This window comes from Ornithorhynchus anatinus, chromosome 8 (genome assembly GCF_004115215.2).
Source record: "Ornithorhynchus anatinus isolate Pmale09 chromosome 8, mOrnAna1.pri.v4, whole genome shotgun sequence".
Taxonomy (NCBI): Eukaryota; Metazoa; Chordata; class Mammalia; order Monotremata; family Ornithorhynchidae; genus Ornithorhynchus; species Ornithorhynchus anatinus.
Genome location: NC_041735.1, coordinates 3,597,771 through 3,615,616, shown reverse-complemented (window position 1 = coordinate 3,615,616; position 17,846 = coordinate 3,597,771). Strand labels below are relative to the sequence as shown.

General features: G+C 52.2%; 1 protein-coding gene across 6 annotated transcripts in view; it reads left to right on the top strand.

The window, feature by feature from the left end:
- TCF12 (transcription factor 12) overlaps positions 1-17,846 on the top strand; it is a 286,427-nt gene that overhangs the window by 96,302 nt on the left and 172,279 nt on the right. For all 6 annotated transcript variants that reach the window (XM_029071273.2, XM_029071272.2, XM_029071276.2 and 3 more), the window contains exon 4: positions 4,831-4,904. In XM_029071273.2, the coding sequence (XP_028927106.1) occupies positions 4,831-4,904 (74 nt within the window). The remainder of the gene's footprint in view (positions 1-4,830; positions 4,905-17,846) is intronic.

The following is a 17,846-nucleotide window of genomic DNA, read 5'->3' as shown; positions in this document are numbered from 1 at the left end:
GGCGGTGAGATAGATGAGATGCAGGTCCAGTGAGAGGGCCAACCCTCTCAGAGGAGTCATGTGTGAAGATTGGGCTGTCTTTTGGAGGCCTGGCTTCAGGCCACACGTATGTAACGGCGGCCCATAGCGGATAGAGCAGGGGCCCGGGAGTCAGAAGATCACGGGTTCTAATCCCGGCTCCGCCGCTCGTCTGCTGCGTGACCCTGGGCAAGCCACTTCACGTCTCTGAGCTTCAGTTCCCTCATCTTTAAAATGTGGTTTAAGACTGTCAGTCCCATGTGGGACAGGGACCGTCTGGCCCCATTTGCTTGTATCTACCCCAGCGCTTAGTACAGCCCCCGGAATTCAGTAAGCTCTTAAAAAATATTCATTATTATTATTAGCCGGGGCCGGGGCAGAGGCCAGAACTGCACCCGAGCCCGGAGCCTTTCGGGAGCTTCGGGTGATCTCAGTTCCCACTTGGTGCCTGGGAAGACCAAGCAGCTAAGAACGGGGAGAATGGAGACGCTCACCAGCTGGCACATCTGCTTCCCGTCTGGGCGACCACGCTCCCCGCCCCCCCGCCCCGGCCCACGTCTTCTTGTCATCGGGAGGCGGTCACGCCATCGTTGTCGGCTCGCCGGCGTCTTCTTCAAAGGCCACGGGGTCCGGAAGCCGGCCACCGCCGCCCCGTGTCGGCCGCGGGCCCCGGGGCTCCGGGAAGGTCGGTGGGAGCCGGGATTAAGACTGGTCATCTGTCACCACTCCGGCCGCCGGCCCGAGTACCGGGTGGTTCCGCTCTCCGGGACCCTCCCAGATGTTACTCCGCAGATTTGTCCGGGATCCTCCCTGGCTCGTAATAATAATAATGACGATGGTATCTGTTAAGCACTTACTATGTGCCGAGCACTGTTCTAAGCACTGGGGTAGATACAGGGTCATCGGGTTGTCCCACGAGGGGCTCACACTCTTAATCCCCATTTTACAGATGAGGTCACGTGGTGATAATGATAATTACTGTGGTAAGCACTGTACTCAGCACTGGGGTGAGCTACGAGATAGGTCGGGCACAGTCAGTCGTATTTATTGAACGCTTACTGTGTACAGGTCATTGAGAAGCAGCATGGCGCAGTGGCTAGAGCCCCGACCTGGGAGTCAGAAAGAAGGTCATGGATTCTAATTCCGGCTCCACCACTTGTCTGCTGTGTTATCTTGGGGACAAGTCACTTCACTTCTCTGGGCCTCAGTTGCCTCATCTGTAAAGTGGGGGATTGAGACTGGAAGCCCCGTGTGGAACAGGGACTGTGTCCAACCTGATTTGCTTGTAAATTAATAATAATAATAATAATGATTCATTCATTCATTCAATAGTATTTATTGAGCGCTTACTATGTGCAGAGCACTGTACTAAGCTCTTGGAATATACAGATCGGCAACAGAGACAGTCCCTGCCCTTTGACGGGCTTACGGTCTCATCGGGGTTTGTTTAGTGCTTACTATATGCCAAGCACTGTTTAAGCACTGGGGCTAGATACAGGATAATCAGGTTGTCCCACTTGGGCCTCACAATCTTAATTCCCATTTTACAGACGAGGTCACTGAGGCACAGAGAAGTTAAGTGACTTGCCCAAAGTCACACAGCAGATAAGCGGCGGAGCCGGGATGAAAGCCCAGATCTTCTGACTCCCGAGCCCGGGCTCTTTCCATCCATCCCAGCACTTAGTACAGTGCTTTGCACAAGATAAGCACTTAGCAAATACCACAGTCATTATTACTGAGTGCTTGGGAGAGTAAAATAGAACAATAAACAGATCCATTCCCTGTCCACAATCCCCGTTCCACTTAGAGAAGCAGCATGGCGTAGTGACTAGATCACGGGCCTGGGGGTCCAGAGGACCTGGGTTCTAATGCCGGCTCCACCACTTGTCTGCTGTTTGACCTGGACTAAGCCACTTACCCTCTCTGGACCTCAGTGACCTCATCTGTAAAATGGGGATTATGACTGTGAGCCCCATGTGGGACAGGGACTGTGTCCAACCTGATGAGCTTGTATCTACCCCAGCGTTTAGAACAGCGCCTAGCCCATAGTAAGTGCTTAACAAGTACCATTAAAAAAAAGAAGAAGAGTTCCATTTCCTCCCCACCGTGAGTCGTTTCCCGCTCGCTTTGCTGGGACCCATCAGGCGCGTCTCTTTTTGGAGACGCGATGCAGATCAATCATTTTGCCCAACAAGAGCTCTTTGGGAGATTTAAAGGATAGGGCTCCCAAGATGCTAAAACACAATAAAGAATGTTTTGTTTTCTGGGGTATATTGCTTTGGAATTGATCGAGGCCGTTGAATCTGATCTACAGGAATATCATTACTCCCCAGACGAAATTGGATAAAGGAGCTAGAAAAGATAGACATTCTCATTGCTTTGGTACCTGACATATAACCGTCTACAATTAGATTTCTTTGGTCAGATCATTTATTGGATCATCACACAGCAGCTGGCAAACCTGCAAAGTATATTATCTCTGCCGTGTTGACAAGAGTGTTAGGATTTAGTCTCGTTGAAATAAGTTTGAAAATAGTCGTATTTATCATTTACCGGCTAAAGTACAAAAATGTTCTTTGCGGTGCTTTGGAAATCCAATAAGCCTATATGGGTGTGAATATCTGTGTGCGCCTCTATAATCAAACTAGCAGAAAGCCTGAGAAGCAGCGTGGCCCAGTGGATAGAGCACGGGCCTGGGTTCTAATACCGCCTCCGCCGCTTGTCCTCTGTGTGACCTTGGGCAAGTCACTTCACTTTTCTGAGCCTCAGTTCCCTCATCTGTAGAATGGGGATCAAGACTGCGAGCCCCAAGTGGGACAGGGCCCGAGTCCCACCTGATTATCCCGTATCTACCCCAGCGCTTATGCCTGGCACGTAGTAAGAGCTTGACAGATAGCGTTAAAAAGAAAAAAAAGACTGGATTGTCTTTTACAGCTGTGTAATGGGGTGTCTCTGAGCAGAACAGTTAGAGGCAGTGGACAGAAAGGGAGAGCTAAGGTGCGGGCAGTGGGGGGTGAGGAGGTTGGGCTGGGTGGAGGGGAGGAGAATAGGAGGAGAGAGAGAGGAGTGGAGACGTCTCCTTCGGGCCTCCAGTGGCTGGCTGGTCAGCGTCGGGGCCCCAGCAGTGAAGGTCGTGGGTTTTTTGGTCTTGCTTTGCTTTTTTAATGGTATCCGTTAAGCGCTCACTACATCCCAGGCACTCTATTAAATGCTGGTGTATGGGGTTCACAATCATCCCCATCTGACAGGTAACCGAGGCCCAGAGAATCGACGTGACTCACCCAAGGTCACGCACGTGGCAGGCAAGAGGCGGAGAATCGAAGTGACCCGCCCAAGGTCGCCCAACCGACGTGGTGGAGCCGGGATTCAAACCCACGGCCTTCTGATTCCCAGGCCCGGGCTCTCTCCACTAAGCCACGCTGCTTCTCGTGTATAGACCTCCTCCGTGGAAGCGTCACCTTTGGACCGAAGGACAACGGCTCCGTTGCGTCCGGGCCCTCCCGACGAGGCCTCGGACGGTTCGTCGTTGAGCCCAGCCTGCGTTAGCGCAGCCGTTGTCCAGGGCAGAAAGGGGTCGCCTGTGCCAGAAGGTGACTGAGCTTTGTCCGTTCCGGCCGCCACTTTTTCCCGGTCCCTCGAGCGGTCACTGTCAGACCTTAGATTAGACGCCTTGGAAAAGGAGAGGAAAATCCCCGCTCCCCTGGGCTTGAGGCCTCGGGAGGATGGTGACAAAGAGGTGGTGACCTCCGAGGGGATTTGTTCCTAGATGGAGCCTCGCACCAAATAGAGCCTGATGGGGATCCTGGTTGGGCAGCCGTGTCCTGAGGGGGCCCGAGGTCACACGGCAGGAGAGTGGCGGTGCTGGGGGTCACAATCCAGGTCCTTCTGACTCCATTCAGCTCTCTCTCCATTCAGTCATATTTATTGAGCACTTACTGGGTGCAGAGCACTGTAACGACAATAATAATACTAATAACGATGGCACTTGTTGAGCGCTTACTATTCGTCAAGCATTGTTCTAAGCACTGGGGTAGATACAAGGTAATCAGGTCGTCCCACGTGGGACAACCCACTAGACTAGACTGTGAGCCCGTTGTTGGGTAGGGATCGTCTCTATCGGTTGCCGAATTGTACTTTCCAAGTGCTTAGTACAGTGCTCTGCACACAGTAAGCGCTCAATGAATACGATCGAATGAATGAACGGATGGGGCTCACACTCTTGGCCTCCATTTTCCAGATGAGATAACTGAGGCCCAGAGAAGTGAAGTGACTTGCCAAGGTCACACAGCAGACAGGTGGCGGAACCGACATCATAACCCACGACCTCTGACTCCCAAGCCCATGCTCTTTCCATTGAGCCCCGCTGCTTCTCTGTACTGAGTGCGTGGGAGAGTACAGGAGAACAATAAACGACACATTCCCTGCCCACGGTGAACTGTCTTCCACGCTGATTCACCTCTCTTACTAAAGGTGTACAATGATAAAGGAAACTTGCTCCAAAATGCACCATTCATATCCTTCTCGGGACGTAGACTGGCCCTTTTAGACAGTTGTGTGTGTATCTGTGCGTATCGTCTTGTAATTTGAACTGGCAGTGCCCATGTTTCAAAGAAGATGTGAAGTATCTGACTGCAAAAAAAAAAAAAAGAGCGGGTTGCCCGTCGAACTTGGGAAGTTCCACAGGAGAATCCGTCTCTGGATCGTTGTCCGCATCATCCTCGTCTACAGGTGCATCCTTCACACCCCGCCCCTTCTCCGTCTACCGCGGGCACATCCGGCTGCCTCACATCCTTCTCCTTTCTCGTCCCTTAGGTATGGATGACCGAGGAGGTCCAGCGTCTTGGGGAACGAGCGGTCAGCTGAGTCCCTCCTACGACTCCTCTAGGGTAAGTTTGCCCGGCGGCGCGGGCTGGAAACGTGTCGGGAGGGTGGACAGAGGCATCGACGGTGTCTCCGGGAAGAACCCCCGGTTGTCCTGACGTTCCCAGGAAACCCGTTCGGGTGAGCAGAGTGGATTTACCCGCTTTCCGTAAACTGCCGCCGTGTTTAGTCTCAGAGGGCTGCCCCGTGGTGACCGGTGAAGATGCCGCTTCTTCTGCCGGTCTCCCGTAATCCTCAGGGCTTTGGGTCACAAGAGCTTAAAGGGGAACTGGTTTCCGTTGCCCCATTGGCTCTCCCTCCTTGTGACCCAGCGACAAGCCCTGGGAGATGATGGGAAAAGCGCTCAGCACTGTGCTCATCTCCTCAGCACTGTGCTCATTTGTCTATATTTTTATTACCCTATTTATTTTGTTAATGAGGTGTCCATCCCCTTCATTCTATTTATCGTGATGATGTTGTCTTGTTTTTGTCCGTCTCTGTCCCCCGATTAGACTGTCAGCCCGTCATTGGGCAGGGATTGTCCCTATCTGTTGCCGAATTGTACGTTCCAAGCGCTTAGTTCAGTGCTCTGCACGTAGTAAGCGCTCACTAAATACTATTGAATGAATGAGTGATTCCAAGGACCCTTCCTCCCCAGGGCTTGGTTCTGGCTCCCGAAAGGTGCCGTCTTGACCACGGAGGGATGTTTTAGCGGACGCGGAGAATGTTTCCTCAGGGCTGTCGCTTAGGAGGAGTCCAAACTGAGCCCCTTTCACGTTCTGCCTCTTTCAGCAAGTGTGAGAACCCACCATCCTGTTTTACCATCCCCAGCCACGCAACGCGTGAACTTTCCGCTCACCACCCCTTCAAATTATTTTCGTGCGGTGTGTGGGCAGGGAGCTTGTCCGCCGGCTGTGTTGTATCGCGCCCTCCCAGGCGTTTCGTACAGCGCTCTGCGCCCAGGGAGCGCTCGCTGAGCACCCGCGATGATGACGGCTCACCGGGAGAGCAAAGGTTGAAGGCGAGTGCAGAGGAGGGTCGGGAGCGTTGCCAGTTGGGGGTCCGGCCCGCGATCCTTCCGGCCCAGGATTCTGCCCGCTGAGGGTGGCACCAGGGAACTGGGAGAAGCTGGTGGCAGGTGCCCTCCAGGTCACCCACTCTCCTCATTAGGAATAAACCACCCGGAGCTCTACGACCCAACCAGAAAGGGTAGTGCTCCGGCGCTTAGTACGTAGCAGTGATAATGTTGGTATTTGTTAAGCGCTTACTATGGGCAGAGCACTGTTCTAAGCGCTGGGGCAGATACAGGGTCATCAGTTTGTCCCACGTGAGGCTCACAGATAATCCCCATTTTACAGATGAGGTCACTGAGGCACAGAGAAGTGAAGTGACTCGCCCACAGTCACACAGCTGACAAGTGGCAGAGCCGGGAGTCGAACCCATGACCTCTGATTCCGAAGCCCACGCTCTTTTCACTGAGCCGCGCTGCTTCTCCAAGTAGTAGTAGTACAGGGGCTGAAACAGCACGGCTTAGTGGATGGAGCACCGACCTGGGAACCGGGTTCTAATCCCGGTTCAGCCACATGTCTGCTCCGTGACCTTGGGCAAATCACTTCCCTTCCCTGGGCCTCAGTTACCTCATCTGCAGAATGGGGATGAAGAGTGCGAGCCCTGTGTGGGACAGGGACCGTTTCCAACCTGATTAACTTGGATCAACCCCAGGGCTTGGCGCATAGTAAGTGCGCAACAAGTACCATAATTCTTAATAAGTGCCGTAGTAATTATTATTAGTAGTAAAAGTACAGTGCATTGCACACAGTAAATGCTCAATAAATATGATCGAAATTTAGTCCTGGAATATAGGATCGAATTGGTGCCTCCCCCCACCCCCTGCTCAGGATCTGTAGTCTGAGGTACACAGGGGTACAGTGCTCTGCGCATAGTAATAATGTTGGTATTTGTTAAGCGCTTACTATGGGCAGAGCACTGTTCTAAGCGCTGGGGTAGACACAGGGGAATCAGGTTGTCCCACGTGGGGCTCACGGTCTTAATCCCCATTTTACAGATGAGGTAACCGAGGCACCGAGAAGTTAAGTGACTCGCCCACAGTCACACAGCTGACAGGTGGCAGAGCTGGGATTCGAACCCATGACCTCTGACTCCAAAGCCCGTGCTCTTTCCACTGAGCCACATAGTAAGCACTCAGTAAATACGGTTGAATGAGTGAATGAACGATCAAGAGATCACTCTCCACAAGGCTAAAGGTGCCACCCGATTTCATTCATTCAGTCGTATTTATCGAGCGCTTACTGTGTGCGGAGCTCTGTACTAAGCGCCTCTCGATGACAGGGAGAAGCCGCCGGCGTTTTCCCCGGAGCGTCCGTGGAACCCCGCCGGTCGGGCGAGCCCTCTCCGGAGCTCTCGGAGGAAGGGCGGAGGGGCTCGGGATCCCGCTAGAGTCACTTTTCATTCATTTATTCAGTCGCATTTATTGAGCACTTACTCTGTGCAGAGCACTGTACTGAGCGCTTGGGAGTGGACAGCACAACAATAAACGATATTCTGTTTATGAACATGAAACTTGGCATGTTTTTCTGAGACGTGCAGTCAAGCGTTTGTTCTCGCTTCTGTAACAGAAAGCGCTTAATGGACACGTCTCCTTGTGCGTGAAACCTCTACTCTCTTGTGCCTTCAGCGGTCACGTAAATAAAACGCCCCGAGATTTAACCGACATCCAAGCCCTCGAGCGGGTCCTCTCTTAGTTCCCTATCAGATACACACTCCCCGCTCCTGTTTCAGCTTGGGTTCGGGGGAAAGGAGTGGAAGGGAGTGGTTGGGAGGGAGTGCGAGTGTCCCGAAGTCAGGTGGGGAGGCAGGGGAACGATTAATAATCGTCGTGGTATTTGTTAATTGTGGTATTTGTTAAGCGCTAACTATGCTATGCCCCGTATTAAGCCCTGGGGTGGATACAAGCAAATTGGGTTGGACACAGTCCCTCTTCCACGTGGGGTCCAGTCTCACTCCCCATTTTACAGATGAGGTCCCTAAGGCCCAGTGAAGTGACTTGCCCAGGGTCACGCAGCAGACCAGTGGCAGAGCCGGGATTGGAACCCATGACCTTCTGATTCCCAGGCCCGTGTTCTAGCCACCCCGCCGTGCTGCTTCCCCGATGCCCGATCTCACCAGAACTTTAATCTCGGTGGTCCGGGCCTTCCCGGCCGACTGAGGTCTCGCTTGGGGGCTGTCCGTGAGCCTGCTGGATCGCTCTTCCTTGGATAACTTGTTGCCGATTTGTCCATTCCAAGCGCTTAGTCCAGTGCTCTGCACCTAGAAAGCGCTCAATAAATACTATTGAATGAATAACTCTTTTAGACCATGAGCTCACTGTGGCCAAGGATCATGTCTGTCGACTCTCTTGTCCTCCCCCAGGTGCTTTAGGACGCATCTGTAATCTATTTTATTTATATTGATGTCCGTCTCCCTCTGTAGACTGTAAGCTCTTTGTGGGCGGGGAGTGTGTGTCTGTCATTAGATTTTACTCTCCCAGGTGCCTAGTACAGTGCTCTGCCCACAGTAAGTGCCCAAAGAGTATGACTGACTCACTGATCTAGTGGAGAGAGCACGGGCCCGGGAGTCGGAAGGACTTGGGCTCTAATCCCAGCTCCGCCAGTTGCTCGCTGTGTGACCTTGGGTGAGTCGCTTCACTTCTCTGTGCCTCGGTTTCCTCGGCTGCAAAGTAGGGGTATTTAACAATAATGATAACGCCGGTATTCGTTAAGCGCTTACTATGTGCAGAGCACTGTTCTAAGCGCTGGGGTAGATACGGGGGAATCAGATCGTCCCACGTGAGGTTCCCGGTTAAGCCCCATTTTACAGATGAGGTCACTGAGGCCCAGAGAAGTGAAGTGACTCGCCCGCGGTCACACAGCTGACCAGTGGCAGAGCCGGGAGTCGAAGCCATGACCTCCGACCCCGAAGCCCAGGCTCTCTCCACTGAGCCACGCTGCTTGTTCTCTCTCCTACTTTGCGAGTCAGAGACTGTGGTCTAATTAGGTCGTGTCTTTAGAATAGCGCTTGACCCCACAGTAAGTTCTTACCATAAAAAAACCACCCCCAAAATCAGGAGTATGGATTTAGATCAACCACACCCAGCAACCGGTAGGTGATCTTGCCAGGGAGCCAGAAGAGGTGGGTCGTGATTTGGAGGAGATTCTTGTAACCTTAGTTATTTTTTAGGTGCCTGCAATTCAGCAAATTAAATGAACAGCCCCATGTCCACCATCACCTTGCCCCCTCCTACCTCACCTTGCTACTCTCCTACTCCAACCCTGCGTGCGCACCTCTCTCTTCTGGTGCCGACCTTCTCACCGTATCTCAGTCTAGTCAATCTCTCCACCACCCTCTCGCCCACATCCTCCCTCTGGCCGGGAACGCCTTCCTTCCTCAAATCTGACGGACGTTAACTCTCCCCTCCTTCAGAGCCTTGTGGAAGGCCCATCTCCTCCAAGAGGCCTTCCGTGACTAAGCCCTACTTTCTTCTTCTCGGGAAGCAGCGTGGCTCAGTGGTAAGAGCCCGGGCTCGGGAGTTAGAGGTCATGGGTTCGAATCCCGGCTCCTGGGTGACTGTGGGCAAGTCACTTGACTTCTCTGCGCCTCACTTCCCTCGTCTGTAAAATGGGGCTGAAGACTGTGAGCCTCACACGGGACAACCTGATTACCCTGTATCTACCCCAGCGCTTACAACAGTGCTCCGCACGTAGTAAGCGCTTAACAAATACCAACAGTAGTAGTATCATTATTCTCGCACTCCATTCTGCGTCGTCCTGACTTGCCTCTCTCCTCATGTGCATATCTGTAATTTATTTATAGTAATGTCCTTCCCCCCCTCTAGACTGTAAACCTGCTGTGGTCAGGGAGTGTCCGTTTACCGTTGAGTCCCAAGCACTTAGCATAGCGCTCTGCACACAGTAAGCACCTGACAGATACGGTTGAACGAGCGGAATGAATGGCGTGTGGGCCCGGAAGGGTGTGGTGTGGCATGGAGCTGGGCTCTCTGCCCAGGCTTGGGTAGCTGCTGTGAGTCAAAGGTGTCCTGGCAGCTAAGATGATGATGGTATTTGTTAAGCGCTTACTGTGTGCCAAACACCGTTCTAAGCGCCGGAGTAGAGACAGGGTAATTAGGTTGTCCCATGAGGTGCTCACAGTCTTAATCCCCATTTTCCAGATGAGGTAAACGGGGCACAGACAAGTTAAGTGACTTGCCCTAAGTCACACAGCTGATACGTGGTGAAGCCGGGACTAGAACCCACGACCTCTGACTCCCAAGCCCGGGCTCTCTCCACTAAGCCACGCTGCTTCTCGAATAGAGTGGGTAGACACAATCCCTGCCCTCAAAGTGCTTCCAATCTTGAGGAGAAGACAAAAATTCAAAATAAAGTACAGGTTAAGCGGAGCATCAGAGCATAAGGATATATACCTAAGTACTGCAGGACATGATGCGAAGTATTTGTGTCGGGGAGGGGGGTACAAAAGGCGCTTAGGGCTCAATAATAATAATAATAATAACGGTATTTGTTAAGCATTTACTATGTGCCCGGCACTCTGATAAGCACCGGGGTGGATACAGGCAAATCAGGTTGGACACAGTCTCTGTACCACGTAGGGCTCATAGTCTCAATCTCCAATTTACGGATGAGGTAACCGAGGCACAGAGAATCGGTCGGTCAGTGGTATTTATTGAGCGCTTACTACGTGCAGAGCAGTGCTCTGAGCGCTTGGGAGAGGACAACAGAATTAGCAGATGCCAACTGCACCCGGCACTAAATGTGTCCCACCCTAGTCGGTCTTTTATTGAGCACTTACTGTGTGCAGAACACTGGACTGAGCGCTTGGGAGAGGACAACAGGAGAATCAGACACATTCCTGTCCTCCGGGAGCTTACGGTGACCTGACGGCGCCGTTTCATTCATCACGGCTAATGAGCTGCACGCTGCATTTTTCTCTCTTCTTTTCTAAGATATTCGTTGAATGCTTACGACGTGCCAGGCAGCGTATTAAGTGCTAGAGTAAACTGTTCGGACGCAGTCCTCGTCCCTCCTGGGGCGCCCAGAAGCGGCATGGCCTAGTGGCTAGAGCACGGGCCTCTGGGCCTCAGTTACCTCAAATGGGGATTGAGACCGTGAGCCCCGTGTGGGATGGGGACTGTGTCCAACCTGATTTGCTCGTATCCACCCCAGCGCTTAGTCCAGTGGCTGACTCGTAGTAAGCGCTTAAGGAATACCATCGTCATCGGTCCCCATTTTACGGGGAACGCGGAGAAGTGAAACGGCCTGCCCCAGGTCAGCCGTCAGATGAAGTCACGGAGTGGGGATCAGAACCCCGGGGGCTCTTTCCACTGGCCACGAGCCTTCTCAGCCTTTGATCTCGGGCCTCGCCGTTGTCGGTGGAATCCTTTCATCCCACCCATGAGGCACTCCTTAAATTCCAGAGAATGGGTGGGAGGGGAAGGGCAGGTGTCAGCTTCTCCCCCTCATCACTTCCTAGTCTCCCCCTTCCTCAAGCCTCTCAAGGTTTTTTTCTTCTTTGCTCTCTGGTAGCCCGTAACCCCTTGCCCCCTCCACTCTGCCCTTGGCGTGTCCCGCGGTTTTCTATTCGGAGAAGCAGCGTGGCTCAGTGGAAAGGGCACGGGCTTTGGGGTCGGGGGTCATGAGTTCGAATCCCAGCTCGGCCACTTGTCAGCTGTGTGACTGTGGGCGAGTCGCTTCACTTCTCTGTGCCTCAGTGACCTCATCTGTAAAATGGGGATGAAGACTGCGAGCCCCACGGGGGACAACCCGATTCCCCTGTGTCTACCCCAGCGCTTAGAACAGTGCTCGGCACGTAGTGAGTGCTTAACAAATACCAACATAATTATTTTCTATTTCTGCTCAATCGCCTTCTCAGACATCTTTGCCTGCCCCACGCAGAAAACTGTACTGGTCTCTAGGAGGAGACAGGGCAGTCGGTCAGTGGTATTTGTTGGGCACTTACTATGTGCAGAGCACTCTACTAGGCGCTTGGAAGGGTCCGATGCAGCAGAGTTAACGGACACGTTCCCTGGCCTTCGAAGCGTTCCCGGACTAAGCGCCCCCTTTCCTCTTCTCCCACTCCCTTCTGCGTCACCCTGACTTGCTCCCTTTCTTCATCGCCTCTCCCAGCGCCACGGCACTTTGTATATAAGCCTCATTTTTTAATTTCTCTTAGCGTCCGTCTCCCCATCTAAACTCTAAGCTTGCTATGGGCAGCTTATTATCATATCGTGCTCTTCCCAGTGCTTAGCGTAATGCTGTGCACACAGTGAGCGCTCAGTAGATACAGTTGAATGAATGAACATGCTTACCATCCAGAGGGGAAGACAGACATTACTGTAAATCAGTAATTTATATTAATTTCAAGATCGGTACATTAGCGCTATGTGTATATATAATTCTATTTATATTGATGCCTGCTTACTTGTTTTGATGTCTGTCTCCCCGCTTCTAGACTGTGAACCTGTTGTGGGCAGGGATTGTCTCTCTCTGTTGTTGAATTGTACTTTCCAAGCGCGTAGTACAGTAAACGCTCAGTAAATACGATTGAATGAATGAATGGGATTGATGGGGGGGGCGAAGAGCAGATGCCCAAAGGTCACAGACCTGCATAGACCGTTCAGAAGGGAGGCAGAGATGGGGAAAAGGGGGCTTAGTCGGGGAGAGCGGCATGGAGGAGATGGAGCCACCCGAATAATAATAATAATGTTGGTATTCGTTAAGCGCTTACTATGTGCAGAGCACCGTTCTAAGCGCTGGGGGAGATACAGGGTCATCGGGTTGTCCCACGTGAGGCTCCCAGTCTTCATCCCCATTTTACAGATGCGGTAACTGAGGCACAGAGCAGTTAAGTGACCCGCCCACAGTCACACAGCTGCCAAGTGGCGGAGCCGGGATTCGAACCCATGACCTCGGACTCCCAAGCCCATGCCCTTTCCACTGAGCCACGCTGCTTCTCGCCGCTGCTGCACGCTGCTTGAATAGCGGCGTGGCGTATGTGAAGAGGGAGGATGTTGGAACGGGAAGAAAAGGAAGATGTGCTCCTTACCTTCAAGGAACTCACGAAGGCTTTTTTGTGTCCTGGTCATCCCCATTTATTTGTATGTTTGGCGAGTCTCCCCAGTGAGATTTTTTGACTCTAATAATAGCATTTGTTAAGCGCTTCCTGCTACTGTCTGCCCCCCCCCCCCCCCCCCCCCCCGACTGTAAGCTCGTTATGGGCAGGGAGGGCGTACGGCGACAAAATTAGCAGGCACGTTTCCTTCCTGTAATGAGCTTCCAGTCTAGAGGTGCCCTTTGTAGAGACAGTCTGTCTTTTATTGTGTGGTAGGATCCTTTTAGATTGGCAGGTCACTGCGGGCGGAGAACGTCTATACCAACCCTGTTGCATCGTGCTCTCCCAAGCGCTTAGTCCAGTGCTCTGCGCACCGTAAGTGCTCGATAAATACCATCGGTGGATCGATGGGTCACTTCGCTCCTGCCTCGTCGTCTGTCGGTCGTTACTGTTTGTTGCGCTCTATGTACCGAGCGCTGTTCTAACAGCTGGGGTAATTGTAAGATAATCAGATAATAATTGTGGTATTTGTTAGGCGCTTACTATGTGTCAGGCACTGTACCAAGTGCTAGGGCAGATACAAGATAATTGGGTTGGACACAGTCCCTGTCCCACACTGGGCTCACAGTCATTCATTCATTCATTCATTCATTCAATAGTATTTATTGAGCACTTACTATGTGCAGAGCACCGTACTAAGCGCTTGGAATGAACAAGTCGGCAACAGATAGAGACGGTCCCTGCCGTTTGACGGGCTTCCGGTCTGATCGGGGGAGACGGTCTTCATCCCCATTTTACAGATGAGGTAACTGAGGCCCAGAGAAGTAAAATGCCTTGTTCAGAGGTACAGAGCGGACAGATGGCGGAGCTGGGATTAGAACTCAAGTCCTTCCGACTCCCAGGCTCGTGCTGTATCCACTAGGCCACGCTCCTCACCCCGGTCCCAGACCCTCACATGGACTGATCAGATACATGTGTTGAGGAGATCAGACTCAGTCCCTGCCTCACATGTATTGAAGTATCGAATCCCCATTTTAAAGTTGAGGAAGCTGAGGCTGCGAGAAGTCAGACTTGCCCGAGATCACACAGCAGTCAAGGGGCACAGCAGAGATTAGAACCCAGGTCCCCCGGACCCCCAGGTCCCCGCTCTTTCCACTAGGCCTCGCCACTCCCCTGATCGTAATACGCCGGGCTAGTCTGCCCGTGGCAGCTGAACCCCAGTTTCCAGCCAAGATGCCGCAGTTATCCGAGACCCGGATGGGATGCCTCGAGCGCTTCCCCTGACCTCCCGGCTTGCGGTTTCCCAATTTCAGCCGACCAGACGACAGCTGCCCGTTGTCGTCCGTTCTCCTCACGCACCCCACCCCGCGGGGCCGTGGGGCAGCGTGACGGGGCTTCGTTCCGTCCCTTCCGCGCCGAGGCTTCGGCCGCTGCCGGGAGAAGGCCGGGCGAGCCCCGGGTGGGACGGGGACTGTCGGGGGTCTGTCTCAGCGCTCGGTACGGCGCGCGGCACCCAGTAAGCGCTTCACGCGGTGACGCGGGTCGCTGCTGCTGAGGAAACTGCTCAGGGAGTCAGTTGTGGAAGCTGCGACCTTAGCATGAGGTGATTAGGGCTTCGACAGTGGTGGGGTCGGGGGGCTCCTCCAGATGGCCGACGCCTCGCGGGCAGGGATCGTATCCTCCAACTCTGTCGTGTTGACCTCTCTGTCTCTCCCCCCGTCTGACTTTCAATCACTTATTGGATCGTATTTACTGAGCGCTCGCTGCGTGCTATGCTAAGCGCTAGTACGACGATAAATGGACACATTCCCTGCCCGCGATGCACTTACGGTCTAGAGCGAGGGAGGCAGACGCGAACAGAAATAATTAAATGACAGATATGAACATAAGTACTGTGGGGCTGGGAGTGGGGAAGAAAAAAAGGGAGGAAGTCAAGGTGACGCGGAAGGAAGAAGAGGAAAGTGGGGGGTTAGAGAAGGCCTAAACCGATATGCTTCACTCACTAGACTCTGTGAGCTCCATGCGGGACCTGATTTATCTTGTTTCTCCCCCAGCGCCGAGTGCAGTGCTAGAAACATAGTAAGCGCTTAATAAATAGCACAATTATTGTTCGTATTATTATTACCCCTAGTGCCTAATTCAGTGCTCTGCACCAAAATTTAGCTTCTGATAAATTCCCTGATTAATTGATAAGACCGACGCCAGGAGATACTCCGAAAAAATAGACAGTAAATCTGTTTTTTGTGTGTGTGTGGGGAGCCCACTGAAGGACAGGACTCCATCAGTGGCATTCATTGAGCTACTGTGTGCAGAACACTGTACTAAGCGCTTAGGAGAGGCAATCAAATAGACTACGTAGGCACAGTCCCTGCCCACAGCAGGCTTACGGTCTACAGAAGGAGACAGGTATTAATAGAGACTTTTTAATTCGGTCTCTTCCCCCTATCTTTTTCACTGAAGATACATCTGAATCTTGTATTTTCCCAACAGTGTCGTGTTTTGCCCGGGTTGAGAAGCAGCATGGCTTAGTGGATAGAGTCAGAAGATCATGGGTTCTGATCCCGGCTCCGTCACTTGTCTGCTGGGTGACCTTGGGCAAATCACTTAATAATAATAATGTTGGTATTTATTAAGCGCTTACTATGTGCCGAGCACTGTTCTAAGCGCTGGGGTAGACACAGGGGAATCAGGATGTCCCACGTGGGGCTCACAGTCTTAATCCCCATTTTACAGATGAGGGAACTGAGGCACAGAGAAGTGAAGTGACTCGCCCACAGTCACACAGCTGACAAGTGGCAGAGCTGGGATTCAAACTCATGACCTCTGACTCCAAAGGCCCTGCTCTTTCCACTGAGCCACGCTGCTTCTGAGCCTCATTCTCTAAGCCTCATCTACCTCGTCTGTAAAATGGGGATTAGGACCGTGAGCCCCACATGGGACAACCTGATTACCTTGTATCTACTCCAGGCCAGGCGCTTAGAACGGTGCTTGGCACATAGTAAGTGCTTAACAAATACCATCATCATCATCGTCATCATCATCATTATTATTATTATTATTACAGTGCTCTGCTCTGTCCCTTGTGGGACAGGGACTCATCATCTTATTATCTCGAATCTACCTCAGCGCTTAGAACGGTGCCTGACACCTAGTAAGTGCTAAACAAATACCGTAATTATTATGGTTATTAAGAGCCAAAGACTTAGCCCGCGAATGAAGAAGCAGTGTGGCTCAGTGGAAAGAGCCCAGGCTTGGGAGTCAGAGGTCATGAGTTCGAATCCCGGTTCTGCCACTTGACAGCTGTGTGTCTGTGGGCGCGTCACTTCACTTCTCTGGGCCTCAGTTACCTCATCTGTAAAATGGGGATTAACTGGGAGCCTCACGTGGGACAATCTGATTACCCTGTATCTACCCCAGCGCTTAGAACGGTGCCCGGCACACAGCGAGCGCTTAACAAATGCCAACATTATCATTATTAACTTCTCAAGATGTCCGAAGGGTTTTATTTGTCTGAGTAGGGAGGCAGATGCTGTTCCGTGTAATAGTGGCCCGTGCCACCGTTGGACTCTGAATATTTGCTCTGACCACCCGCGGTTGATGATAAACCACCCGACATAATCGCTCTTTGATGTTGCGCGCATGTGACCCACACAGTCTGTGCACTTTGATAACGGAGGTACCGAAGTGCTTGTCCGCACAGCCCCTGCCTGGGATTAGGACGCAGTGTCAGCCTTCGGTTATTGATTTCCAGTACACCTCTCTAGGCCTTTAAGGCAAAAAGTGAATCCTCCGGGTGCTCGTAAGTTAGCCGGCAATGGGCAAAACACTACCCGTTTAGGAAGGCTGTCTCTCTATAATGTAGCGCAGATAGAATGGTGAAACGGATGGATCTTGGGCCGGAGTCCGAAGGTCAGGGTTTCTGATCCTCGTTCTGCTGCATATCTGCTGTGGGACCTTGGGTGAGTCACTTCACTTCTGGGCCTCGGTTGCCTCATCTTTAAAATGGGGCTCGAGACTCTGAGCCTCACACGGGACAGGGACTGGGTCCAATTCGATTTGCTTGCATCCATCCCAGCGCTTAGTACAGTGCCCGTCACATGATAAGCGCTTAACAGATGCCATTATTATTATTACTATGTGACACAGGGTTGGTGTCCAACCTGATTAACTCGTATCTACCCCAGTGTTTAGAAGAGTGCTTGGCACGTAGTAAGCACTTAACGATTACCACCGTCACGAACCGTCTGATTATTATTTTTAGTATTATTATTTCCCCGTCTGTGAAATGGGAAGAAAACGTCTTTTGTCCCTCCCTCTTAGACTGGGAACCCAGGTCGAAAAGGGTCGGCGTCCGTCCTGATGAGCTTGTGTCGGCCCCAGGCCCGAACTCGCTGCTCGCTGCGTAGTAAGCACTTAATAAATGCCTTTTTAAAAATAATACTACTACTTACTATAATTGTTCTTATGACTATTAAAGATAGGGAGGCCCCGGCCCTCTTTGTGATGCCCCGTAGGGTAGTGGGCGACAAGAAGATCTCGGGGACCCTGCCAGAGGGCTGACACACTTGAACGATGGCTCTTGGATGCTTCGAGCCCCAAGGGGGGAGAACGGCACCCGGCTTGTCTCCCTCAATCTCCCCAAGTTGCTTTTGAGTATTTGACTGGAAGCCGTTTGCAGAGACGAGCTGTCAGTTCACATTGCACGGAGAGATGGATCCGGCTTTCTACCCAACTGACAAGAGGAGCAGAAACTATTGAAGGATCGTTTACGATGCGGTGGCGGGGCGGGCTGGATTTCGGGGATCTGCGTTAATAATAATAATAATAATAATGTTGGTATTTGTTAA